The sequence below is a fragment of the Denticeps clupeoides genome, chromosome 15 (assembly GCF_900700375.1).
Source record: "Denticeps clupeoides chromosome 15, fDenClu1.1, whole genome shotgun sequence".
Taxonomy (NCBI): Eukaryota; Metazoa; Chordata; class Actinopteri; order Clupeiformes; family Denticipitidae; genus Denticeps; species Denticeps clupeoides.
In genome coordinates this window covers 13,543,941-13,570,089 of record NC_041721.1, presented here as the reverse complement: position 1 = coordinate 13,570,089, position 26,149 = coordinate 13,543,941, and the positions used below count along the sequence as shown (strand labels likewise).

Below are 26,149 nucleotides of genomic sequence, written 5' to 3'. Positions count from 1 at the left end.
GCTAATTTCTTACATAATGCGTGAGCTCATCAAAAGCACTCCAGCCGCCTCTGAGTGTGTAATGTGTGTGCATAAACTCCCAGCGTCTATGTGCTCGCCTGCCTTAAAGTGGCGGGGGCGGGCTGGCGAGAGGCGCTATTGCCAGGACATTCTGCTATCCACCGACAAGAGTTTAGTAAAACAAAAGAGAGCGATGGGCAAGCCGTGCACGTCATAATTCCAAGTGAAGTGCCTTGGAGTTAATCCGGCGTCATTGCTTTGGATCTATTCTGTGCTCTCTAATATCTTTGTTGTACTTTTCTCTGTCTGTACAGTGTTAATTAAGGCATTTTGTACCTTATCCAACTAAAGTTTGAAGATGGAGTGCAACAGTATTAACCACACACAGGGGTGAGAGGAGGTGCCTCCTTCAAAGACCATTTGCCAAGCTACTGTTTTTAACAGGCTGAACAGAGAGGACAGACAACTGAGCCCACAAATAGGAGAACAATGAATTTCTGATATGACCCTGAAAACCCAGAACCCCTCACAACATCTGGTAAGTTCTGTCAGTAATACCAATTGCATTACCATTGCATTAAAAAGGCTGAAATAAGGGGGATGGCAGGGGGGCACAACTGTATTTTTGGTGAAAATGAAAGAACACTCATGCTTGGTTTCACACATAAGGCGCAAGGTTTCACACCTCATGCCTACAAGCAAAGTAAATGCTCACACTGAAATAAATGTCCATTCTGTTTAAAATAATATATATGTATAAGGCCTGCCAAGTCAAAACATGCACACATCTCATCAGACAAAAGAGACCAGCTTTGGAAGCCCAGTTAGACAGAAATACTTTATATGGGCAAAACTGAGCGAAAAAGGGGAAAACAGAAGAGGAAGTATAAAAAAATAAACTTCCCTCCAACTGACCTGTGAGTTGCTCATTGCGTCTCCTGGTGCCTTTTCTCCAGCCTCTGGATTGGGGGAGCTGAGCCCAAAATGGTTATAAAAGGGTAAAGGGTGTTAAAATTCTCTTCTGCAAAGTCACTCTGCTCCCTTCTCTCAGCACAAACTCAAAAAAGCAGGAAGCAGCTGGGCTCACAAACTGTGACTTTGTGTGCATGTACACATGTATGTTCACGGGCATCCCCAAGCCCCTCCCCTAAACCAGTGGTGACCCATGCAAAACACCTCTGAAGACAGGCTAGCACAAAGGCCTCACGCTTCACAGTCCAGCATCAGAAGTGTTTTGAAAGGCAAATATGTGCAATGCACACATCCTCTAAACAGCTCCACAAAACAGAATGACTACCGGAAGAGGTTAGCGAGTTTAAAATGAATACATTTAAAAATACAACCTTTCTGGAGAAGAAATGTGTTTGTCCAGGTTAGGCGATGGCCCGCTGGCTAACACTGTCACCTCTTGGCAAGATGTTTGCAGGCTCTGAGCAGAAGTCCCTGACTCTGGCGAGTGAAAGGTTGGGCAGCTCTCATTTGGGTCAAAGGTGAAATGATCTGAACAGAGAAATAGCAATATGGAAATTAAGATGAGGAAAAGGTGTCAGAAAGATCTAATCTACGATGGTAATGGTGGTGTGTGTGTGTTACCCATTTATTAATTATATAATTAATAATAAGACAAGCAAGCTACCAAAGGCTGAGGTGTGGGAGGGAGATGGAGGAGCAGGATCGCTCAGCTCTGTGCACACAGCCTGCTTGGGGGCGTCTTCATGTCCATTGCATTCTGGGAGACTGTCGTCATCCTGTGAAGTGCAAAAGGCCAATTATATACGTCTGTCCATTTTGAATGGGCTAAGAAAGAAAATATAAATGTAAATGAATTTTGATTTATTAACTGGAAAGACACCAAGTACAAACAGCAAATCTTGAACAAAGAACACATGTCCGATGTGCCCAGTATAATTGCCAGATTAACGGGGTGCCAGGCTACACACCATTGGGATGGCACTTCCACCTGTGTTTCCATGAATATTGGTCTGTTTTTCCTGATTCTGGCCTGATGTCTTGACTTAGCTGTCTTTTGACTACAGAAACATGAGTGTTTCAGGTTTGAACTGTCTGTGCGTGCCGTTTTGGTTTTGTTTTTGCCATCGTGCACAACTGTTGTGCAACTGCAGCTCACTTACTCACTCACACACTTTCAGGTGCCACTTCATTTACACAAGGGTCACGTCAAACACACCCACAGACAGCCTGCACCCAAACTTGCACCACTGACCATGGAGGTGTGATCACAATGCTTCCCAATGCAAAGGGTTATAACGTAATAAAACAAACAAAAAAAAAAAAAAGGCTCACATGGAGCTCTGAGATGCTGATTAACGATTTAATGTATTAGTCCAAAATTTCAGAAAAAAAAAAACGTTATGGTCATTTACTGAATGTGCTTCCAAATAACCATTACAGAAAAACTGGTCCTGTAAGGGTGTGAATGCTTTCTACCTCTGGACTTTCTTTTTGTTCTTCTAGAACTGCCACCAGCACTTGAGGGCTTCCTGAAATAAAGAACATGTTTCACTTTTGTTGTGTGTTAAATGTATGTATGTAACATTTTCCCATAAACAATAAAAGATAACAGGCAACTGAATAAGGTTTTTTTTTTATATTTTTTATTTGATGACCATAATGATGACATCTTTTTCTGACGTTTGCTCTTCAGTCAAGTGGGGAAATAAGGGATTTGAGGGATTGCTACACTGCATTCCAGGCCCCTGGGAGCATTGCCCAAGTTGAAATCCTTGGCCAAAGAAGGCAGGGTCCAGGGGAAAAAAAAAAAGAAATCTCACAGGACAACCATAGAAGGGCAGGGTCTCCAGAGGAGACCCTAAAGTGTCTCTGGTCACTGGATGGTTGCTTGCCCTGTGACTCCTTGGGGATTAAGGAATGGAGATTATCCAATCAAGATGGATTTGTGACAGATAAAGAGTAAATGTAACCCTCCAGACACACACAACAAGGCAAAGCTTCAGACATCAATACTTAAGCCCCCATGTTCCATGTAAGCCAATTACAAGATTTACTCACCTGGATCATTCAGGATGCAGAGTGGAAGATCCTGTTCCTTAATTCCCAAATCTGAAAGTTCTTCTCCTGATTTTGTGCTGTGGAGACGTTTCTCATCTACGCCTGGAATGCCTTCTTCTTGGGTGCCAGGTGGGTCTCTGAACCATTGCTCCTCATTCTGTGTCCTAGAATCCTTTGTAATAAGAGGGCTTTCAGGAAGAACATTTTCCTCTTCCCATTCCAATGATGGGTCATTCAACTCCTCCTCCACCTTAAAAGCACACCACAGACGTACCTTTAGAGATGTGGTGCACATCACCAAAGAGAAGGATTCAACAATGGAGCTGAACTGAAAGCACCTGATAACACCACTGTCTGAGTGGCAAGGAGAGCGCACTTTAGCTAGTCACTCTCCATTTTCCCACAATCCCCTGGTGTTTCTTTAAAACCAACATACCCAATCTGTGTGGAAGTCAGTAGCACAGTCCTAAAATTCTAGCAAATGTTCTCTTAGTCAGCCATACACAGTCAACCACTTTCCTAACCTGTGGCTGGAGGTCGGGGGTCTGGCAGCTGACCTCTCGGCTGTCCTGTGGGGTCTTCAGCTGATCCAGCTCTTCACACAGCTGCCTTTTCTGGTTCTCTTGCTCCTGGACTCTGGAGAAATAGAAACAAAAATGGCTCGAATCTACTAACGGGCTGCGGAGGCTCATCCCTTTTAGTCTTTACAGCATGCCTCAGCTCAACACTTCAAAGCCTGTCTGTGTTTGTAAGGTCAGACGGGTCGAATACTGTACCCAATGCGCAGGCCCATGCAGTGCCCCATGGCCCCCCCCTCACGAAAGGCCCGCTTCCAGAGCGGCAGGAGCCTACCGAGCTGCTGCTGAATTCCCACAGCCGAGGCTGATAAAGGCCCACCCCTCCAGCCCTCTTTTATCTACACCATGGCTAGGAAGAAAGGCCACGTGGCAGACATAGAAAACTTCTACGGCCAAAGTTGCATCCAAAAATGGAGATGGTGTGAGATGGGTTGGGGGTAAAGGTCAACCGTAACGACCAGTCTGAGAAGGTCCGCCCTCCGGTCCTGTCAGTCTAATGTGGCTGACCGCCCTCCTCTACCAGTGTTGCCAGGGAGATCCATCTCTGAGATCAGTGCCTGTGTGGGTTGTTCTTTTCTGTTTGTGGAGGTGTGGAGTAGGGCACTGCTGGGGGTCTCACCGAACAGACAGGTGCAGGATCTCGGTGCGCGAGCGCCGCATGTTACTGGCCATCTTCAGCAGCTCCTTTTCCAGAGAGGCAGTGTACTGCTCCAGCTGCTCCAAACCATGGGCCCAGTCCTGCCGACGTCCCTCCACCTCTGACCGGAGAGACTGATGGGGAAAAAAAAACAAAAAAACAAAACACAAAATCAAAGAATCACCAAAGCAGCAGAAAAAGAAAAGCTGCAGAAAGCCTAGAGCTTCTTTCTGGTCGATGCACTTTTACCCAACATACCAAACCCCCTTAACCCTTCACAGTGAACATTCACTTTTACTGAAGGATTCCGCTGACTAGCGCTGGACAGAAGAGTCCACGCTGCCCACCGCTTCACGCCTCGCCACACAAACTGACTGCTTCTCTCTGCCCGGAGGGGCTAGTTATGCAACAAGCACAGATGAAGGGATCCCAGAAGTACAGACCATGGCCATCTTACACAACATTCAAAAATGCCTGCATACCCCAAAATCCTAATCAATACCAAAAACACCCACACAAGTACTAAAAAGTGAACACTGACACTCTCTTCTTCGTTTATTTCTTAAGCAGTGAATGGAAGGGCAAAATGTCCTTCCTACACATAGCCTGAGAGAAGCTGAAGAAAAGCAGAGGTCACACTTCACCTGGAAACTTGAGTTGGTGCTGCTCTCCTTCTCTTCCTGTGTGGCGGTGAGGATTTGGAGCTGTGTCAAGACAGCCAGGGCATCCACCTTAAATTCTTTGTGCTTTCAGAGGTGGTAAGAAAAAAGCATTAATTTCACAACAGTTAAGTTTACTTTAAAATACACATTTCCAAAAAAAAAAAATTCTATATGTTACTTTAATGTTCAAAGGAGCAGTTACCAGTCTGCGGATGAGGGATTTGCACTCCAAGGACATCTGCTCTGGTGTGGGACCCTGCATCAGCAGCAGCACCTCCCTGTCCAGAGTCTCATCCAGAGGGGACAGACACATGGAGCCAGACAGACGCTCCACACCCTAGAGGAAAAGCATGAACACGTTATTTAACATACAATACATGCCTTGAACGTTTAACAGGACAAGCTTTCGCCTTGCTGTAGTACAAAATGTCTAAAATAGAGACTGGCTAGATGACTATGAAAGATTTTATGAATTCAGAGAACAATACTGTACAAGAATGCTTACTAATCTGTGCAGTCAGAGACTGTGGAAAGATAAAATTGAGCAAGACCTTTTTCATGTGTGGGACGAAACTGCCATTGCTATCGGCCCAAATTCAGCCTAATATTTCATAACATTATGTATTAGGACAGAGATGATTTCTCAAGCGCACAGCAGGTAATTATTCTCCAGGCAAATGCAGCAAATGTCCATGAGCAATAAGTGTGGTTTGAGCTTTTTCGATATGCACCGTGTCATCTGACGTGGGAGGCTGAGTGCACTGAGAGGAATGTGGGCGTCGAAAGAGTCATTGTTTTGTGTGCCTGATATTTGTTGTGTTTTATTAATGGAATGACAGACCTCCAGAGGACTCTGAGCCAGGGCCAGTTCAGTCTGCAGGGAGCCGGAGCTGGTCTGATTCAGCTGGTATGCTACAGAGAGAGAAAGGCCAGAACTGCAATAGAAAGAGATGTAAATCATTTATTATGTCTCTCTGCGTGCGTGTGTGTGTGTGTGTGTGTGTTAAAAGAGCAATTACGAAAGTGGTTGCAACAAAGTTAAAGGAGTCAACAATTTTCAGTATGTTGGAGATTATTTGAGCTGGCTTAATGAGACTGAATCCACACTCAAACACACTCAAAAAAAAAAAAAAAAAAAAGGGAACACTTAAACACCACAATTTAACTCCAAGTCACACTTCTGTGAAATCAAACTGTCTACTTAGGAAGCAACACTGATTAACAATCAATTTCACATGCTGTCACATGCAAATGGAATGGACACCAAGTGGAAATTATAGACAATTAGCAGGACATCCCTAAAAAAGGCGTGGTTCTGAAGGTGGTGACCACAGACCACTTCTGAAATCCTATGCTTCCTCGCAGATGTTTTGGTCACTTTTGAATGCTGACGGTGCTTTCACTCTAGTGGTAGCATGAGAGTCTACAACCCACACAAGTGGCTCAGGAAGTGCAGCTCATCCAGGATGGCACAACAGTGTGAGTTGTGGCAAGAAGGTTTGCTGTTTCTGTCAGCGTAGTGTGCAGAGCATGGAGACGCTAAAAGGAGACAGGCCAGTACATCAGGAGATGTTGAGGGGAGGACCGCTACCTCCACCTTTAAGCAAGGAGGAACAGGAGGAATACCAATGCAACGTTGCACCACAGGAACTCTTTATTCAAGAGTTGGTGGATGCTTTAGTCCAGGTCAGGGAGGAAATTCCTTAGGAGACCATCCGCCACCTCATAAGGAGCATACCCAGACATTGTAAGGAGGTTATACAGACACATGGAAGCCACACACTACTGAGCCTCATTTTAAGTATATTACATCAAAGTTGGATCAGCCTGTAGTGTGTTTTTCCACACTAAATCCATTGGTTGATCAATTTGATTTCAATCAATACTTTTTGTGTGATTGTACTTAACATAGTTGAATGTGCTGACAGGGTATTTAATAAGAAGATTTAATTCATTCAGATCTACAATGTCTTGTTTTTGTGTTCCCTTTATTTTTTTTTTTAGCTCCTTAATCACTTAATTTGACAACAAAACCCTATGCTCTCAGGCTTTCAGAAATGCTATGCACATGATATTTACTTTGAGTACACTACTCAAACTGTGTAACTACAAAAACAGAACAGTCAGATGAGGCTTCTGTTACTCTGGCTATACACAGCAATCGTGTCATCTGAATTTAGATAGATTTATCCACGTTGCATTAAAAAAAGATTTAATCTGTCGAATTACTAATTCAGATTTTGTAAATGGCAAACTGCTGACAGATTTTGAGTGCAATCATATGTGTGGCCAAGGGTCACCTGACTGTCTCACGCACACGGACTAGATGATGCTACAGCTAAGGGTGTTCTTCAATAATCTCTATATAATATATAGACTATTTTCCTTAGCATTTGACAGGACGTAAACACAAAGTGATCAGACCCGGCTTCAGGACATAAAAAAGGTTCTAACTTTCCCCTAGTCCCCTACCAGGACATCATGCAGCAGCTGTGTTTATACAAGCACACCAAAACCATAATATCCAATTTATTACCAAGTGGAACTGTGTTGCAAAATAATGTGTTTTTATACTCACAGTCTCATGTCTGGCTGCATCATCTGCACTTGGTTCTCAAGTTTGGATTTTTCGGCTCTTAACAGCTGTTTAGAGAGAAATTTTTTTTGGAAAGATCTTATGACAGCACCACTGATGTCACAGCAAAGCTGCAAATACCATGATGGAACATAATAATGTTGATAATAGGGCCCTATCGAGACAATGAGAGCTGAAGTGCATTCGTCATACAATGAAGAGTAGGCGAGTGTGTGCTGAGTTTTACCTCGGTGACAGATGAGTATTCTTCTATCGCTGCCTTCAACTCATCCAGCTGACTGTTCTTCTACAGCAACAAAAAGAATCTTATATCAACCCTTCAATTAAATACAGATTTGACAACAAAATATAATTAATATCAAATGAATTAATATTAAATTGAGTAATATATTAAAATCATTAAAAAAAAAAAAGACTAATTATAACCATTAAAATAAAAATGTTCAATAATACATATTAATTTATGAGGAATAACAGTGACTTCCATGAGCTCTGCAACTAATTTACATACTCCTTTTTGAAAAATATTCATCATAACTGGAGATGCTGCACTCTGACTTGCTGAAAAACTGAAAACCAACTCACCTCTTGTATCACAGAGTCCTTTTCTGACAGGACGCCTTCAGATGAATGAATCTGAACCTGACATGAAATTAATGAAAAGCTTCAGCACACACATAGAATAAAAAAAAAAAAAAATCAATCCCACAAGAGCAAACAAACCTGGAGGTCAGTATTGAGATCACACAGCTCTCCCATCTTCTTCTGAAGGTCATGGATCTCTGCGGTAACTTTGATGTTCTGGAAAACAGGTCAAAGGCATCACTTGGAGAGCAACAGGAGGACGGTGACAAAAACAAAATCTGAAATTTAAAATAGTTCACTGATAAACTATGTAATACTTCAATAATGACTTTCCACTGGAAGGAAAAAGAAGGAAAAAAAGTACTAAAAAAAGGGAACTATGGGGCTCCCACCTCTTCTTGTAGAGAAGATATTTTCATAATCAGACCCTGGTTCTCTCGCTCCTAAGAACAGACGTTATAATTTATCAGGCATATCTCTTTGACATTGGCACTTCTTTGTTTTAGTTTTTTTTTTTTTTTTTTTTTTTTTTAGGTAGGACCAAGAACACATTTCTTTTTACTTGACAAACACTTCAGATATTATTTATTTTATAAATAACATCTTCTACAGATGAAACTGTCTCACTGTGAGACAGTTTGCACTGCACTTTATGTACACTTTATAATATTTAGATTTTTTGTCTATTTATTGTACTGCACATTGTTCATCTATACACATTTATAGACCTATGTACATTCATAAATAAATTTATATATATATATTTATCAACAGTATAAACATATTCTACAACTTGTACAAATAACACTTACACATCCTTACACATTGTTGTTGTTTTTTTTCCTACATTGTACTTGAGAGACACCATCTACCGGAATCAAATTCCTTGAATGTGCTTGCACTTACTTGGCCACTAAACGATTCTGATTCTTTTTACATGACAAACACCTCAGATAATATTTGGTAGATAAAATATAGGGTCAGTTGTATTACGCCTAGTCATTAAACAAAAAATCTATTTCAGTGATCTTGGGGTTAAGGACTTAAACATATTTTACAATAATAATTTCAGACTCATTAAAAAAATAGTTCATTATGTCAAACATCTAGTTGCCATGGTAGCATACAACTGCCGATAAACACATAGATCCACTGAGATCAATCACACGGTTACAATGGTGCTTTTATCTTAACAGGTTGATTGAATCAGTCCTGCAGTCTTGCTCACCATCTGCTTGGTCTGAGCAGAAGCCCGAACTCGGCTCTCCTCTGAGGAGCTCAGTGAGATCTTCATCTCTTCCACCTCCTCCTTTAGAAGCTTCTCTTTCTGGAGCAGATGCTGCCATCTAGAGGATCCAGCAGAGAAGATGAGATGGTACAGTAAGGTAAAAGTTTCTTACCTTAAATATTTAAAAATGCAAGAGCAAAGCAGTTGCTACAGTGACTGCATAGGTAAAGTACTACAGTGTCACCTGATTAGAGTTGTCCACTTAAAAAATGGATAGTAGATGTTTTCATTCATTCAACAATCAAAACTACAAATCCTTGTTGACATGAGTGCAGAAATACATGTATGAAATTTAGAGGAAATGAGCTTTTAAATGCTACTCTAAAGTTCCCTCGGGATCCAAGAGTCAAGTATCTATCAGACTATCCTTAAAGTTAAAATGTGAAAGACAGCATCATACTGTAACCCTGGAGTATAACAGTGACAAGAGAAAGAAAGGGCAACGTGCATTTTGGCCTTTGTCTTCAAGTCTTCATTCTCCTCCATGAGCTTCTGGTTGGTCTCCTCCATGGCTTCCACAGTTTGCTTCAGTTTCCTCACCTCTTCCTGGAGCTTCTGGTTGTTAAGCTGGAGATCGGCTACACAGTACACCAGATCGGAGGTCTCACTGTGGAGAAACACACAACAATGAACAATCAGTGTTGGTGACACTTACACCTCCCTCAAATTACACAATCAATAAGGTCACTCACAGGTCAGCTCTAGAGACCTCCCCACCAAAAGCTTCCAGGCTGCCTGAGGTCATACTCAGCAGAGTAGATCTCTTTGCTGGTGATGGACAAACATTGCCAGAAAAATAAAAAGATTAGTCAGTGACACATCAACAAGTCACAGAGAGACGTTTCTCATACGGAACACAAAGAAAATATCATCTAATTACAAGAAATCTTTGCATTTATTTCACATACAAAAAGTTTTTCAAAAGGTGAAAAATTAAGCAAAAGGTTGTCAGAATCAACATTATCTATGCTTATGTCATTTTATCTAAGAATTAGCCTAGTTCCATAAATGTATGATACAGTCCAAAAATATTAAAACTTTAGTTTCAAAATATATTATTATGACAATGAAATAAATCACTGCCATAACATCAACAATGTGTGCAGAAGGAAAAAAATTTAATGAACCTGATAAAGTGTCAGGGACTTTCACAGAATCTTCTGTCAAGTCTTCTGCTGTATCATCTCTGAAGTGACAAAAAAATAAAACACACACACTGTGATTGACTCATTTGTGCACACACACACACACACACACACACACGTGTTTTATTTACCCCTGATTACGGCAGTCCTCAATCCACTCTTTCATGATGGCATGGTAGGTGTCCAGGTCGATAGAGATGTCCTTGTGTTCTGGGTCCAGCATATTGCAAAGCTCCTCCAGGCCACTGTCCTCTGACGTCCGGCTGGTGGTGTGTCTGAGGTAGTCCACTATCCGAGAAACGTACACCTTCCCTGAAGCACAGGATCTGGGATTAGAGTCACATTGTGGTTTGTGCTTTCTAGTTGTTATCCTTTTCCTCAAGAGCTTCATGCAAAGTGAATGTGCCTTGTACTTCTAAAATACATTTACATTTACGGCATTTGGCAGACGCCCTTATCCAGTGCGACTTACAACGTGCTTAAGTTACCATTGATGAAGAGATCAATTCTGGTTCACTAGAACCCCAACAATGAATACATCTTTTTATTCACTCTGTTGTAGATTCTGTACACAAGTTCGACAACAAGAAAATTACAATTTAATCTAAATATTCTCTAAAGAGGAAGGTCTTGAGCTGTCGTTTGAAGGTGCTCGGTGACTGAGCTGTTCTGACCTCGAGGAGAAGTTCATTCCACCACCGAGGGGCCAAGACGGAGAAGAGTCTAGATGAATGTTTTCCTTTTACCTTCAGAGATGGAGGGACCAGGCGAGCAGTACTGGAGGCTCGGAGTATACGAGGTGCAGTGCGAGGTGTAATAAGGGCTGTGAGGTAGGATGGTGCTACTCCATGTTTGGCTTTGTAGGCCAGCATCAGTATTTTGAACGTGATGCGTGCAGCTACTGGGAGCCAGTGGAGGGAGCGTAGCAGAGGGGTGGTGTGGGAGAATTTGGGAAGGTTGAAAATCAGTCGTGCTGCTGCATTTTGTATACAACTTCAAACTGTAGCTTCTATATCCATAGAAACACAAGGAAGAGTCCAGCAGGACTGAATGCTTATCACAGATCACAACATTACACGAGACGATGGCAAAGCAAGCTTTGTTCACAGAGGGCCACTGGGTTTTTGGCTCCACAGCAATGGACAGGGCAAGAGACAGAGCAAGAATGGGATTTGATATGATTCAATGACTGATTCTGCAAGTTGTCCAACTTAAAAAGATGCATGAGGTCTGTAATTGTCATCATAGGTACTATTTTGGCTAATTCTTCCATGCAGATCATTTCAAGAGCGGTGATGTTTTGGAGCTGTCGCTGGCCACAGATTCTCTGGAGACTGGCTAGGCCACTCTAGAAACTAGTAATATGTCTTACATTGCCATTCCTTTGTTGCTCGGGTGGTGTGTTTGGGATCATTGACATGCTGGAAGATCCAGCCACTTTTCATCTTCAATGCCCTCACTGATAGATTTTTTTTTAGGTTTTTGCCCAAATTCTCAATACATGGCCTTATATGGATTAGTTGTCCTGTTCCCTTTGCAGAAGAGCAGCCCTAAAGCTGCTCCACCCACATGCTTCACAGTGGGTGTGGTGTTCTTAGGATGCAACTCAGCATTCTTACCCCTCCAAACACAAGCTCTATTTTGGTCTCATCTGACCACATGACATTCTCCCGCGCTTAGGCAGGGGGACCTTGTAGGATTTTAATTCATGACAATGTCTTGACATGTCTTGGCCCCTAGGTTGTGGAACGAACTTTCAGAACATCACAGTTGCTGCATACTTTCAAATGGCAACTTAAGACTGTACTTTTTAGAATACTTAGATTAAATTATAACTTTCTTGTATTCTGATTCATGTAAGAAAAACTATAACAAAGTGAACAAAATGATTTGTATTCATGGTTGGGGTCCTAGTGAACCAGAACCGATTACTTCATTGATGGTAACATGAAAGACGCTCTGGATAAGGGCATCTGCCAAGCGGCATTAAATGTAAATGACATAACCGGTTACTAATATTAACCTTTGCTATTGACCAGTTCCCCCCGCATAGTTCTGGGCTGTTTCCTCTCAGTCCTCAAGATCGTCGTACCCAATGAGGTGAGATATTACATGGAGCCCCAGGTCGAGGGAGATTATTTTACATTCTGCCACACAATCGGTGCCTGCCAAATACTTTTTATGCCCAACTGTGGGTGCAAGGAAGCTTCAGTGGAATGGTGCTAGGACTAAAACATAAAATCCAAGCCAGAAAACCCATGCATGACACCTTAAACTAGTTTATTTACAGGCTATCTTGTAGAGTCTCTCTATGGTGCAAGTTGTTGGTACCTCTGCGCTGGGTGTCACAGGCATGGAAGATGGTGTCCAGCAAGTCCTCTTCACAGATGAGGCTGACTTCTGCCATGCTCTCTTTCTTGAGCTCTAAAGGAAACACTCTAAAGTCAGGTCATATGACGGAAGACATAAATCATCTCAAATCCCAGGGTTTTTCAGACAAATTATGTTACGATACACCGTACAAAGAAAACTCCAAATGTAAAAAATTAAATCAATGAATATACATAATGCGGCAGATAAGTTCTATTCAGATGAAGATCTAAATATAAAACTCTACCTGTAATACCTCACAATCGGGTCATATTTCTGGGAGCACATCAGCCTCACTGCTATGGTATCAGTTCCCCAGTGGCACGATTTCTCAAGTGTTTAGTTGAAGGAAATGCTTGAGGCCAAAATTATTGAGTGAAACTAGTGCTGCACGATTAATCTAACCGCAATCGTAATCGCGATGTCAGTCTGTGCGATTACATGAACGCAAAAAGATGCGATTTAAATGTGACGTGTTTGGTCACATGACTTTCGATTCGGATCAATGGAGACCTCAGATTCGTGACTCACATAGACATATGGGAACACGTACGTCAACGTCGCCGCCATATTGCGATAGGCTGTGCTGTGCAGTGAAGCATATACATAAAAATGCCTCACTATTGTGCTGCTTAGGGCTGTACAAACCGCTGTACGCTCCAAACCAGATCCCGGGGGATTACATTTCATAGGTAAGGCTGGACAATTGTTTTGAATATAGTTGGCCATTATAAAATCCCGTTTTATAAGTCGTAACCTTAGCTAAGCTAGGCTAAGCTAGCGAAGCTATGCATTCCTGTGTTCAAGTCAGCCTCCAAACTACGTTTTAGCTAAACGTAGGCATTAACTATTTAGACTGTTCTTAGCTGTTTAGTTAACTTTTTTCCAAACTTTGAAGGTTTCCTAAAGAAAATCACCTCAGTTTACAAATGTTAACCTTAGCTAAGCTAGCGAAGCTATGCATCCCTGTGTTCAAGTCAGCCTCCAAACAACGTTTTTGTTAAACGTAAGAACTGTAATACGGGATTTTATAATGGCCAAATATAATCAAAACAGTTGTTTAGCCTTACCAGGGTTTGTCGTTCAACAGTAATTTTTTTTAAAGTAAAGACTTTTTTTGTCATTATTTAATTTAGTAGAATATTGTATTTTGAAAGCACTGGGCATTTCAAGTTGTTATAAGTAGTTTGTATGTTTCACTTTGAAATTAAACATTTCACTATTAGTAATTTCTATGCCACTTTTCATTGATATACAAGCAAGTGCCCTTTATCATATTGCAATCGCATATCGCAATATTGATCTCAATAATTGCAATATGTATTTTTCCCTAAATCGTGCAGCCCTAAGTGAAACTTACTATTAATTATAAAAAAAAGCTTGATTACACAGCCCATATAATATCCCCCTGCATGTAAAGGGAGTCTGCGAGAACAGTGCCCTACCCACCATCTCCCATGGACAGTCTCTTCACCACCAGTGCAGGGTACCCCAGATCACTGTCCAGCAGGTTGGAGGTGTCGGATGAGCAGAAGTTGAGGTTGTAGGACAGCACAGCCTGGGTGGGGCTCCTGAGCCTCTCGCTGTCTGCCGCACCGCTAGCCCCAAAGGCCCGACCTTGAGGCTGGGTGGATGGCGGGCAGCGGTTGAAAGTGAAGTAGCCGTCGCCACCGGTCTTTGTGTTCGGGGTGGAGCACGTCCTCTGCCACAGCCGGCTCTGGCCGGGACCTGTAGTACATCGTCGCTCTCCCAATGTGCTGGTGATTGTGTACGTTGCGTTGGACGGGGTCGGGACAGGAGTGGCCAGATGTAGCATCCCACCAACCTGAATGTCCTTGGGCCTTGGGGAGCCAGTGGGCGTTCGCATGTCAAAGGCATCCGAAGAGTCGGCGTCGTCGGCGCGGATGGCACGCTTCTTCAGAATGGCCTCCAGGTTGTGCCGCAGCCCCGACTGGGGGCTGTCGTAGCTGCTGGACTGAAACTTTGGGATCGGGAAGAGCAAGTTAGCCTCTTGATCACGGCGCTGGATTGTTTGTAACTTGCGGCAGATGCTGTCCACAGGATTGTGTCGGCGAGGGGTCACTCCCAACTCCATAACTCAGCCGACAGGAAGAACAGGCCTGTGCACCAGAAAATTCATGCGTTTAAATGACTTTTTTTTCATAGTTGTAAAATCTCAGAATTACACAGCATTGAGATCTCTTAATCTCTTTTAGCACATTTTGTTTTAGAAGTAATAATCTTCTATGAAGCAATCAGCCTGTACACATTACTCAGGTACAAAAAAACCCCAGACATTATTTTACTGCTATTTAATTTAACCACCTAGAGCATTGAAGACTAGGTAGATTTTACAGATACATTTACTGACTTAGTAGGAGAAGGATATATATCAGGTGAACAAATCTTTTTTTTTTTCTTTCTCAAAAACACCAGACTTTTTTTTTTATTTCAAAACCAAAACGGTGCTTTCGTATTTGCTCCCTGAATTCTGGCTTACTTGCCTTTACCTTGTGATTCTGTTCAGCCTTCGGGACGAAGCTATGCGATTAGCTCTCACAGTGGGCAAGTTTAATTGAAATTCGCGAAACACCTGACCAACACTGAAGACGAGCCACGTGGTGACGTAGGACGCTCTGACAAGCAGGGAAACACTGCCACCTTGCGGCAGCGACACAGTAATGGCGGTTCAGATTATGTTGCCGGATCCGCTGTTCTTAAGCGACGTCGGTCGACTTTCGCGCTGGATTATTCACCTTATTTTCTATATTGTACAACAATGCTAAATACAAAATTTACAGATATATACGTTCACTATATCTTAGTGCGTTTCTTGTCGCAAATAATTTGTATCTCTATCATCTGCAGAAGATGTGCATTTCAGTAACAGCAAAAATAACCATTTCGTGATTTAAATATTACGCAGGTCGTACGTAACCCCAAGTGTAACAACATAGAATGGGATTGTGTCTCTCCAAGACACAATCGGTTCTTTTGTGGTCGTTACATTATCTTGACCTGGCAACATGAAATCTAGGTTATTGCGCGTTTGGAATTGCAACTAAACTTAAACGTTCTATCCGACATGGACTACTTCATTATTTTCACCCACGTTTTGAGCGGACAGTTAATGTTTTAAATGTTGTATATGTTTTTAAAGTTAACTTATCGTTTTTTTTCTAAGTTGTATTTTTTTGCTCTTATTGTTGTTATTTCGGGACGGGCACCGCGGTGTTAGTTCCGAAGCCCCATGTTTTTCATTGTTTTATTTGAACAGAAACTCTCGTTTAGACTGAGAGAGAAAATGAAATGAAAATAAAAACCTGACATCTGGGCCTGACACCCCTCTATGGTCTTTGTGAAACATACATTATGGAAAAAATATATACATATATATGTCATAATGTATATAAATCTAGTCGTCAGGTAGCGTAGTGAAGGCCCGATTTAATAACGTGGACCGGTTCAGCGGCTTATCGGACGCGCGGCTCCGGTTTCCCGCCTCCACTTCATCATGGCGAGTGCTGCAGCGTCCGCGTCCGTCACCGGCGCTCCGTGTCAGCAGGTAAACCAGAGCCGGCCGAAGCCCGCATTTTAAACGCACATCTCGGCCGCCGAACGCCGAACCCAGATCCGGTCCGGAGACTCGATCGTGTGAAAAGCCCGGACTCGGAGCAGAATTCTGTCGCGTGTTATATACATACGTATACATAGATATCTGTATATCATCTTATTCTATAATATCTACGGTGGTATGTGGTGTACAAGAGCATCGACGCACAAAGGCAGACCGATGCATCGTCGCTAACCATAAATAAACGTTCCCTGGACGTTACGCGCAAACGCACTAAAATGCACAAGAACGCGGACGCAAGGTTCACTGTGCGTCCGAATACTCTCTGTCATATGACGTAAAAAAAAAAAAACAGCCCCTGTGTGCATTTATAATGGGAGTATTTTCTCTTCTTTTCCCCTTTTGCAGAACGCACATGATGTCGGGAGCAATGGAGCGGCCGTGCACAGTTTCAAGGTAACTGACCAACACCACCATGCCCTTGGTTGCCCATGTAATTGTGTTTTAATGTCCATCACTTGCCTTTAACTCCTGCGCCAGTGGCCGCATTTTGATGACTGACAGGAGGATCGGTTTTAAAAAAAAAAAAAATCAAAATATCCTGGTGACAGTGAATCCGTTTTATTCCTTTAGCGAAGCCATCCCCAGAAACACAAATGCAACATCCATAGGTTATGATGATAACGTGATATGTTTTAAAGCTGCCTTTTGACACCTATCCATGGTGAACTTCCAAAAATGGTTTCCAGACGGCCGGGGTGAAACCAGGACCCCCCGTTTTTTTTGCAGAGGTTGAAAGGCATGGAGCGGATTGTGGGCCCGTGGCTCCTCCGGCAGGTCCTGGGCCGAATGCACCGACGAAGCCACTTTATCACACTAAGCCCCGTCAATCAGGCTTGGGCTCTGGCTTCAGGCCTGGACCTTTTCTGTGACTCAGGTAGCGATTAGGACAAAGCGTGTACCGTGCGGGATATTCATCACAACATTAATCACGCAAATAGCTTGTAAACATGCTAGAGCTCACACACAGACATTTATTGTATTAAAATACGAACATGCTGACATGAATAATATTGCATGCAAAGGTTCATGCCAATTTATTGCATTTTGTTGCGTTGCGTTTTGTTTTCTCTTTACAGATTTTTAAAGGGTTAATTCCACGCTTGTCCTGTGAAACAGAATATTATGGCTCCTCATGAGCGCTGATGACAGATGAATTCTAACATAACACCATTAATATTAATACATAAATATGTTTATTCCTCTTTGCATTGGCTATTGCCGCCCTCTTCACCGCTCAACTGGGTCCGTGTGAACTTCCAAAAAGGAAAACATGCGATGGAATGGCACACATTCGGTTTCAAGGTGTAAGTGATATGGCGTTAGTCACATTACAGTCAAGATTTCATGACTCAACAGGAGACACGGTTTACACTGGAGATCATTGTGCACTTCACACACCGAAAAAAACAAGGAAACACACCGCAGCAGCCTCGGCCGACAATGGCCGCTTTTCGAACTCCTTGTTAGCTAGAGGGATTACGGGCCATCGCTCAATTGGATATAGTGTATTAATAGCCACGTACACAGAGCAGTTTTGGTTTCTGAGGTGAGGTTACAGGCAGGACCGGTTCTTTATCCCATACAAACAAATTTGATTTCAGATCCATGTGCTTGACAGTCTAGCAAATTTGCGGATTGACTCCGCAATTGGTACACCATTAGTTATACACAATATGTTCTGCATGTGTGTTAATAATTAAATGTGTTTTAAAATTGTGCATGCTTCATGAAATTGTCAAAAGAAGACACTGGTGCACCGTGCTTGGGTACCATACCAAAAACGCAGGAAAGTGCTGTGCAATGCACATTGCTTAAAAAGAAACCATTTCAGTATTGCGTCTGTCCTAGTATGCCTAATCTGGGATTATGGGACACCATGACATGGTGGCTCATCCACAGACATCTCTAATCCCAGCCCAAGTCACTGAGGAGCATGAAGGGTAGACGGGTCTGGGGTTAATGTGTTTCTGTCTGTGGCCATTAGAGCTGCAACGCTCTCAGCCCAAGTGCTCTAGTGCTGATCTGGGGTCAGCATCTGTGCCCTGAATATTATTTTCATTGCATCATATATAAAGTGAGAAAGTGGACTTTGTGTATTTCTCTCAAGTGAGGAATGTATTATACACTCATTAAAATGAAATAACTGGAAGAGGTTGAGCCTTCTACTGGTGACCCAAGGAACTGCATTGTTTTAAGATTTTGAAGGTCCCCTATTATGAAAATTGAGATTATTCAAGTTTAATATGAGTTCCTCTAGCCTGTCCATGGTCCTACAGTGGCTAGAAAAGGTGATGTATAAAGAGTGCCTCAGCTTCTCCATTCAGAGAGCGGCAGCTCAGAGGGTCGGATCTGCGATTTGTCCCCTTATGTTATCATGAGGGGAAAGATTACCTCCCGTTTCTCATGCTTTGTCTGGCCAGAGAATTTTCCAACCCCTCCCCTAAAACATTATCTCCACCGACTGTCATTGCTCCCAGACGTGCAAATAATTGCAGTTGCTCGGTGATTGGATGTAAAAATGAGTAGAAATTAATTTTTTTCTGTAAAAATCACGGCTGAATTTCGGAAAGAGACTTGAGATACAGTAATAGGGGACTACTAAGACCTTTATGACATTCAAGAATTCATAATTGCAGTGTGCCATAATGGGTATTCTCCGGACTTCCTTTATTGTCCCAGGCATCCAATATGGTCATTGAGATGTCGCAGACTCCAAAACCCAAACCTGAGATGACTGGACTGGCATTTGGGACTGTGTTCACGGACCACATGCTGACCATCGAGTGGAGCAGTGGTGAGGGCTGGCAGAAACCCCACATCCGGCCATTCGGCAACCTGTCATTGCACCCCGCCTGCTCCAGCCTGCATTATGCTGTACAGGTGAGTTTATGCTCTTACTCTACTTTATTTTAGTGCTTTTAACGAATATTCACTTGTTAAAAAAACTAGTAAAGTCACGTCTGAGCTTTTTATTTAAATGTTTTATTTGTGATATTGTAAGAATTATATCTGGAGGGGCTACCCCAAAAATAGAAATGTATGGTGTAGGTTCAATCGTTCTATTACATAAAGATGACAAGACAATGAAAACTTTTTCCCAGAAATTGTACAAAGACTGGCAGTTCCAGAACATGTGGCCTAAAGTAGCTGGCCCTTGGTGACATCGTAGGCACTCTGAGCTGAGACCGAGGAAGTATGAATAGCTTCTAGGCACTGTTGCCAGCTCTCACCAATAACTACAATGTTAAGATCCTGTTCCCATGCCACTTTAGTTTTCTCCCATGAGGGTGAATAAATGTTCTGGATCAGGGTATATCATTTTGATATATTGCCTCTCATAAAGGGGTCCAGAGCAAGAATTTCATCTGCAGCATTTTTAGCTGGTGAATGTAGAGATCTAAAGTGTCCGCTCACAAAACTTCTAATCTGTAGGAATCTATAGAAATGAGATTTGGGGATGTTGACATTTTTTTGCAATGTTTCGAATGTCATAAGTGTTCCTTCAGCGAAGAGGTCTTGGATAAAGATCAAGCCATTGTTGTGTCAGGTTTGAAATGCTGCATCCATGGTTATTCAAAAGGGGAGAGAATAAGCTTAGTTGCTTTATACGAAAATGTTTCCTATACTGGAGCCAAATCTTAAGTGAGTGTTTTACTACAGGATTAAGGAGGCGTGAGTATGGCTGCATAGGTGTAGGAACGCTCACTAAGGAAATAGGACAAAACCCTGAATCACCGCGCAATTCCATGTCTGCCCAAGCAGGGCCAGGATTATCACGCACGTGTGAACTTTTTACCATTCAAACACGACTTCCATCTCCATGTTGGATGCTTTGAATGTTCTAAAATATATCCATACTGTATGCGGTTTGATTAATTGTTTAGCAAGCAAGTTCATTCATCAAGGCCAGCCTTGAAAAGTGTGGATAGCCCTTTATAATGTCCATAAAACTTTCAATTACCTTATCATAAGAAAAAAAAAAAGACATTCTTACGCTCATTAGTAGCACATCCAATATGCAATGTTCAGGTTGAGCTTTCATGTTGAGGTGGCTGTGATATTGCCTCTTTCCATATTCTGTTATGAAAACAAGGAAATTATGGCTGGGCAATTTTTTAATTATATGATGCAAAACAGATGTTCGATTTAAATTCTACTGTGAAATTATCAACAGCTGCTGTGGGCATTGTTCCTGGTTGTATTTAGCTATGATGGAAATTATAATATTCAGCTATGCAAACATCTGTTGGCTTTATGTATAGAACGGGTAAGCTTGTTGCAGTTAATTGCAGTGTATGCTGGACTATGTTGCTCACTTCATTCAAACAAGAACAATACATTTTTATGTATTGCCCAGGGTTAATTGAAAATGGCACACACTAACATGTTCTGTTCCTGCCTCCTGCCTTTGTTCTTCTGCATTCTCTCCGCTGTCGGCGGTGGGTAGTTGTTTGAGGGAATGAAGGCGTACAGAGGACAAGACAACCGAGTGCGTCTCTTCAGGCCGATGCTCAACATGAACAGGATGCTGAAGTCTGCCAAGAGGGCATGTCTGCCGGTAGGAAAATCTGCTGTTCTGGTGATGTTTAAATGTCCGAGTGTGCAGTATTGACATATTTACTCCATGGCTGTGGATTAATTTAATCCATATCCTGTGCTTCTCTCCTCAGAGCTTTAATGAAGCTGAGCTGCTGGAGTGCATCAGGAAGCTAGTGGAAGTGGATCAGGAATGGGTGCCCTATTCTGACAACGCCAGCCTCTACATCCGTCCCACGTACCTGGGAACAGAGGTCTGTAGTCTGAGTGTGTGTGTTTTTTATTATATCTGAATAAGAGGCCTGTCTGCGTGTGTATTTCTGTAGGCCTCTCTGGGTGTGAAGAGACCTTCTCGCGCTCTGCTGTATGTCATCCTCAGTCCTGTGGCTGCATACTTCAGTACGGGTGCCAAGGCTGTGTCCCTGTGGGCTGACTGCAAATACATCCGTGCCTGGAAGGGAGGCACAGGGGACTGCAAAATGGGGGGGTAACATTTCAACTCTTGCATGCTTACACATTTCTGAAACATAATTTCATCAGAGCACCAATTGAGCATCAAATATGAGCTATACCTTAAACTATATCCTGATATATTCTCTATCCTGATAAGATCTCTAGGACCTGTTGGCAGGTTGACAGCTGCTTTTTTTTTTTTACTTGTACTTGCTTAATAATATAGAGGAGCTGTCTATGGTGCTGATTCCTGAATCACAGTCCACTGAGTATATTAATGGAATTGGGTACTACAGATAAAAAGGTTATAAAATAATTTATTCCATAATAACATGGAACCATATTCAATATTTGAATCATGCAAAGGTCCCCCAATAGATATATTTTAAAATAAATATGTTAATTACTTCAAAAATCTGTTTACATGGATAGAATTATTCAGCCCAACATGTTGTGCAATTTCAAAGCACTTTGGTGTGTAGCTCACTAAAAGACTTCAAGTGTTTGTTTTAATTTGCCTGTTATTTGGGTATATATATATTTTTAACATCAGTCATAGCTGATATTCTATTGCCACCTTGTGGACATATCCTGCAGTTCTTCTGTTCTGTTCTGAGCTTCTGGAGGCTCCATGATGGCCCTCACCATTGGGAGGGCCTTTATGAACACAATTGGGAAACTGTAGTTTTGGACTCTATATAAAGACCTTTTATTTTTTGCCTGTTGACTTAAAAAAATAAAAGGATTTTTACATATAAAAAAATACTAATCTCATATAATAGGCAATATATTAAAGATTTTTTGGTATTATTTATTATACACAAAATTGCAGAAATTCACAGAAGCCATGTGGGGAGCTCTGTTTAATACTTTTTACTTATATGAATGCAAATTGATTAAGTGGATTTGAAGAGTGGACTTGAAGAGTGGATTTGATTCTAGGAACTATGGGGCGTCTATATGTGCTCAGTATGAAGCATTGGATTATGGGTGCCAGCAAGTCCTTTGGTTGTACGGTGATGATCACCAAATCACAGAAGTTGGCACAATGAACCTTTTTCTGTACTGGACAAATGAGGATGGAGGTAAGTGAAGGAAAATGTGTCAATCATTTTGATCTAATTAATATGACTTTATATTGGCACAGGAATTCATATATATATTGTATATATATATATTTATATATTTTTTTGTGTCACAGAGGAGGAACTGGCAACTCCACCACTAGATGGTATTATCTTACCCGGCATCACCAGGCAGAGTATTCTGGAGCTGGCACTGAAATGGGTAAACCAGCCATTAGCTATAAAACATGAGTGTTTCATTTATTAAATTTTTTTTTTTAAATGTTTAAAACTCCCACTGATCTTGACTGTAATAATCAATCATGACATAAATTAAATATATTTTCCTTCCTTCTATACAGTTGGAAGACAGCAAAAATTAAATTCTATTTACAGTAAATTCCATTGCATTTATTGAGGGGCAGTGGTGGCCTGGCAGATAAGGAAGTGCATTCGTAATCTGAATCCAAACTGCCAAGGGGAGCAAGGTATCGTCCCCACACACTGCCCCCATGCTGCCCACTGCTCACTAAGTGTTGTGTGCACTGTACGCTGTGTATCACGATGAGAGTGACTTCTCTTCACTTTCACATATTTAGAAATGTATGTTTCTGTAAAAAAAATAAATTCCTCTGGTTTGTGGACTGACCAAAGATGCTTGCCAAAAAATAGATCTGAGCCTTCTTAAGATGACCTGAAAAACTGAGAACATTTTTGAAACTTCGGATGGATTTTCCTACTTATTCTCATCCAGTGTATAGACACCTTTAATGTGTATTACGTCACAATTGCTAGAGCTCATGAGTTAATCGTGTTAATTGTGCGTGTGTATGACTTTTTTTCTTTTTACTTTCAGGACAGGTTTAAAGTGTCTGAACGTTACCTGACTATGGGGGACCTGCAGCGAGCTCTCAAGGAGAACCGGGTGACAGAGATGTTTGGTTCTGGTACAGCTTGTGTAGTCTGTCCAGTCAGTCGGATACTGTATCAAGGAGAAGTGAGTAAAATACTTGAATGAGAACCACCATTTCTTCCACATTGCTGCAAATGCTAAGAAAATAAGTAAATAAAAAATTAGATCGGATTTAGTGCTCTTGTTAATGTTAATCTTTCTATCTTCATACTTCTAATAGACATTGTTTGATATGTATTAGTTTACACAGAACATTGTCGTGATTACTATGTTATTGCCTTCCACGCTTATTCTGAAGGCCTTAGAACTTCCCTGTGCTGAGGACGGCTCTTCACTTGCCTCCAGAATAATGAAGGAGCTCACGGACATTCAGGTGTGTATGATTCACACGCTCATACACACTGAGGTTGTCAAAGTAAGTTCTCTATTCTAGATCCCTATTCTGGGGTCTGGTCTTACCCAGAAACTCAGTAAACTGATGACTAATCAAGAGGGCCGGTTTGCCGAAGAGTCCTTGAGATGTGCGCAATGTAAAGGGCTGGAGCAGCCTGGCCCTGCTCCGCGGCTCCCGCTACGCTCCTCATTGCCGGGCCGGCAGTGGAAGGTCAACGTGGGATTGATGGCTGCTCGGGCGCGGGGGGCTTGAAGACGGGGGGGCCGGTGGCGGCGGTGGCGGCTCCTGAAAGCACTCATTAGGCCTGGGCCCTAATTACGCAAAACCTAATTACCGCTCCGCCGCCTTTTGTGCGGATCTTCAAAAAGCTGAAGTAGCGACAAAATAAAGCCTTGGAGAACGAAGAGACGGAGGAAAGATGCGGCGGAAGCCTAATGAACAATAAAATAGACAAGATGCTTAAATGACGGAAGAAATATGAAAGGGTGCGGGCCGATGTTGTTAAATCTGTTGACATTTAATTTGTGAGCGAGAGGCAGTGTCCCTTCGCATCGGAGACAACGCTCGGCACAAACAAAGAGGAAAAAAAGAGAATAGGCAGGCGTGTGGTCCGAAGCGCAGAGGAGAGGGATGAAAGATGGGTTTACTAACACATCCCTCTGTTTCCCCCCCTTTCATGTTAATTAGAAATTGCATCCTTTTGTTTCCAGTCGCGGCCGCTTATTTATTTCTTGTGTGGGCCATTAGAACAAATTTGCAACATGAGAGGCAAATAATTGGATTTGTTGTCACGGCTGTCGTGGATCGGGGAACGTTCCGTTTTGATTTGCCTCGTGGGCTGAGTTTGCAGATTCACTCGGGGATATTTCTTGTTTTCTGCGCTTGGTTCTGCGCGTACGTCTCGGATGGAGAGAATCTGCTTGATGTGACCAATTAATGACCACTTTCTGATCTTTTAATGACCTTTTCATTCTCTCCTTTGATTGCAGTATGGACGGACGGCAAGCGACTGGAACTTCGAGGTGTAATCACGGCGGGTGGAGCTTCTGAGGTCTGCTGAGACAAATGGAGGCAAAACTCACGTCCTCGCTCTGTACAGATGTTTTAAAGATTTATTCCATAGATAATATTGTCACAGCAGAGCTGGTGACCCTAGTTGTCTGTGGTAGGTTAGTGAAACTAGCTTTGAGTGTGAAAACCAATAACAGCAATAACTTCACAGAGGTACTGTGAACTTTTCTGCTCACCCCTGTACTATAATCCTTATGTACTCATTATATCAGCTGTATATGACACAACTTGAGTTTGGAGGTAGTATTAGAGGTGTTATTATGGGATGAACTAGAACATATGAGAGAACAATGCAAAACTCAATGCAAAGCCAAGCACACATATTTATGAAGCACATTTAAACTAAATTGTTCACCAAAGTGCTGTACCCTTTACAGATAGAATAAAGTTAGATTGGTAAATTTTACTATTTGAATGCAAATAATAATGACTTACAAGTACTTAATTGCGACACTGCAGTACATCTGAAACGTAATGCTTAATAAGTATTATGACTTATTATTAATGTAGTACTTTAATTAAAGACATATAATATCTACTACTAAACCATATTATAGTAGATTGGTTACATAGAATAAGCTTTGGTATACCCACAATGGCACATATAGTGTTAATATATAATGCTTTGTGATTTTACGGCATAGATGAGATTTCTTCCGTAGCACATGGAAAACTGATGATTTTGGATGCAATATCCCAGGCTGTTGGAGACTGATTCATGTTCTTGACACTTGAAACCTGCACAAACAGAACTTCAACAGAAACGTAGGTTTGCACACTGACGGCTTCCCTTCACCCTGAAAATTACCACGGCTAACAGGACCTTTCATAGTGATGACGCTGGAAGAACACAAGCACATGCACGAGCGCATGAATAATATTTGAATGCAGTCGTGTGGAAACTGACCTGTTGTTCCACAAATCCACAGTTTCTGTTTTATTCATGCTTTTCCTTTTCATTTAGCTCCCGAATATTCTAATAAGCAGAGTAATGTTGCACTTTGTACTTTTTATTGATGTACAAAGTGTGTATTTTATTTGCCACCTGTGTGTTTTTGGTGGAGTGAAAAATCACATAGCAGCCGCATAGAGTTCTATATTTGTAGATGTGTGATTAGATTTCTGTAAACTGTCAGACTCTGTTAGATCCAATAATAAATGTGAATAAAATACCAGTTTGTGCCTCTAAA

General features: G+C 41.9%; 2 protein-coding genes across 10 annotated transcripts in view; one reads left to right on the top strand and one right to left on the bottom strand.

Moving 5' to 3' along the window:
- Positions 1 to 17,333, bottom strand: part of lrmp (lymphoid-restricted membrane protein) — a 23,671-nt gene extending 6,338 nt beyond the window's left edge. For all 6 annotated transcript variants that reach the window (XM_028953781.1, XM_028953784.1, XM_028953785.1 and 3 more), the window contains exons 1-23: positions 16,988 to 17,333; positions 14,341 to 15,011; positions 12,853 to 12,945; positions 10,653 to 10,833; positions 10,504 to 10,562; positions 10,069 to 10,144; positions 9,825 to 9,983; positions 9,317 to 9,434; positions 8,481 to 8,531; positions 8,227 to 8,304; positions 8,089 to 8,145; positions 7,730 to 7,789; positions 7,486 to 7,550; positions 5,749 to 5,842; positions 5,110 to 5,244; positions 4,890 to 4,991; positions 4,228 to 4,379; positions 3,555 to 3,666; positions 3,031 to 3,280; positions 2,449 to 2,501; positions 1,637 to 1,748; positions 1,344 to 1,500; positions 916 to 973 (exon numbers count right to left, since the gene is read on the bottom strand). In XM_028953781.1, coding sequence (XP_028809614.1) covers positions 916 to 973; positions 1,344 to 1,500; positions 1,637 to 1,748; positions 2,449 to 2,501; positions 3,031 to 3,280; positions 3,555 to 3,666; positions 4,228 to 4,379; positions 4,890 to 4,991; positions 5,110 to 5,244; positions 5,749 to 5,842; positions 7,486 to 7,550; positions 7,730 to 7,789; positions 8,089 to 8,145; positions 8,227 to 8,304; positions 8,481 to 8,531; positions 9,317 to 9,434; positions 9,825 to 9,983; positions 10,069 to 10,144; positions 10,504 to 10,562; positions 10,653 to 10,833; positions 12,853 to 12,945; positions 14,341 to 14,986 — 2,868 coding nt within the window. In that variant the 5' untranslated portion in view covers positions 14,987 to 15,011; positions 16,988 to 17,333. The remainder of the gene's footprint in view (positions 1 to 915; positions 974 to 1,343; positions 1,501 to 1,636; positions 1,749 to 2,448; positions 2,502 to 3,030; positions 3,281 to 3,554; positions 3,667 to 4,227; positions 4,380 to 4,889; positions 4,992 to 5,109; positions 5,245 to 5,748; positions 5,843 to 7,485; positions 7,551 to 7,729; positions 7,790 to 8,088; positions 8,146 to 8,226; positions 8,305 to 8,480; positions 8,532 to 9,316; positions 9,435 to 9,824; positions 9,984 to 10,068; positions 10,145 to 10,503; positions 10,563 to 10,652; positions 10,834 to 12,852; positions 12,946 to 14,340; positions 15,012 to 16,987) is intronic.
- On the top strand, positions 9,365 to 26,149 carry LOC114764291 (branched-chain-amino-acid aminotransferase, cytosolic-like). 4 transcript variants are annotated; one of them, XM_028953791.1, is made up of 11 exons: positions 9,365 to 9,473; positions 16,874 to 16,921; positions 19,208 to 19,408; positions 20,976 to 21,086; positions 21,199 to 21,318; positions 21,391 to 21,551; positions 22,460 to 22,602; positions 22,719 to 22,804; positions 23,438 to 23,578; positions 23,793 to 23,867; positions 24,878 to 26,149. In XM_028953791.1, exons 1-11 carry the CDS (start codon positions 9,456 to 9,458, stop codon positions 24,914 to 24,916), a joined length of 1,143 nt encoding a protein of 380 aa, XP_028809624.1. In that variant the 5' UTR covers positions 9,365 to 9,455; the 3' UTR covers positions 24,917 to 26,149. The 4 variants fall into 4 exon arrangements, 3 of the variants coding, with proteins under 3 accessions (XP_028809624.1, XP_028809622.1, XP_028809623.1); XM_028953789.1 differs by lacking the exon at positions 9,365 to 9,473 and adding an exon at positions 16,051 to 16,456; XM_028953790.1 differs by lacking the exon at positions 9,365 to 9,473 and adding an exon at positions 16,694 to 16,773.

Excerpts from the sequence above, each read along its gene's own strand:
- LOC114764291 (XM_028953789.1), top strand. The coding sequence starts at position 16,406 with ATGGCGAGTGCTGCAGCGTCCGCGTCCGTCACCGGCGCTCCGTGTCAG. Across the intron at positions 19,409-20,975 it reads GCCTGCATTATGCTGTACAG|TTGTTTGAGGGAATGAAGGC; the intron begins GTGAGTTTATGC and ends GGCGGTGGGTAG. Across the intron at positions 23,868-24,877 it reads AGGAGCTCACGGACATTCAG|TATGGACGGACGGCAAGCGA; the intron begins GTGTGTATGATT and ends CTTTGATTGCAG.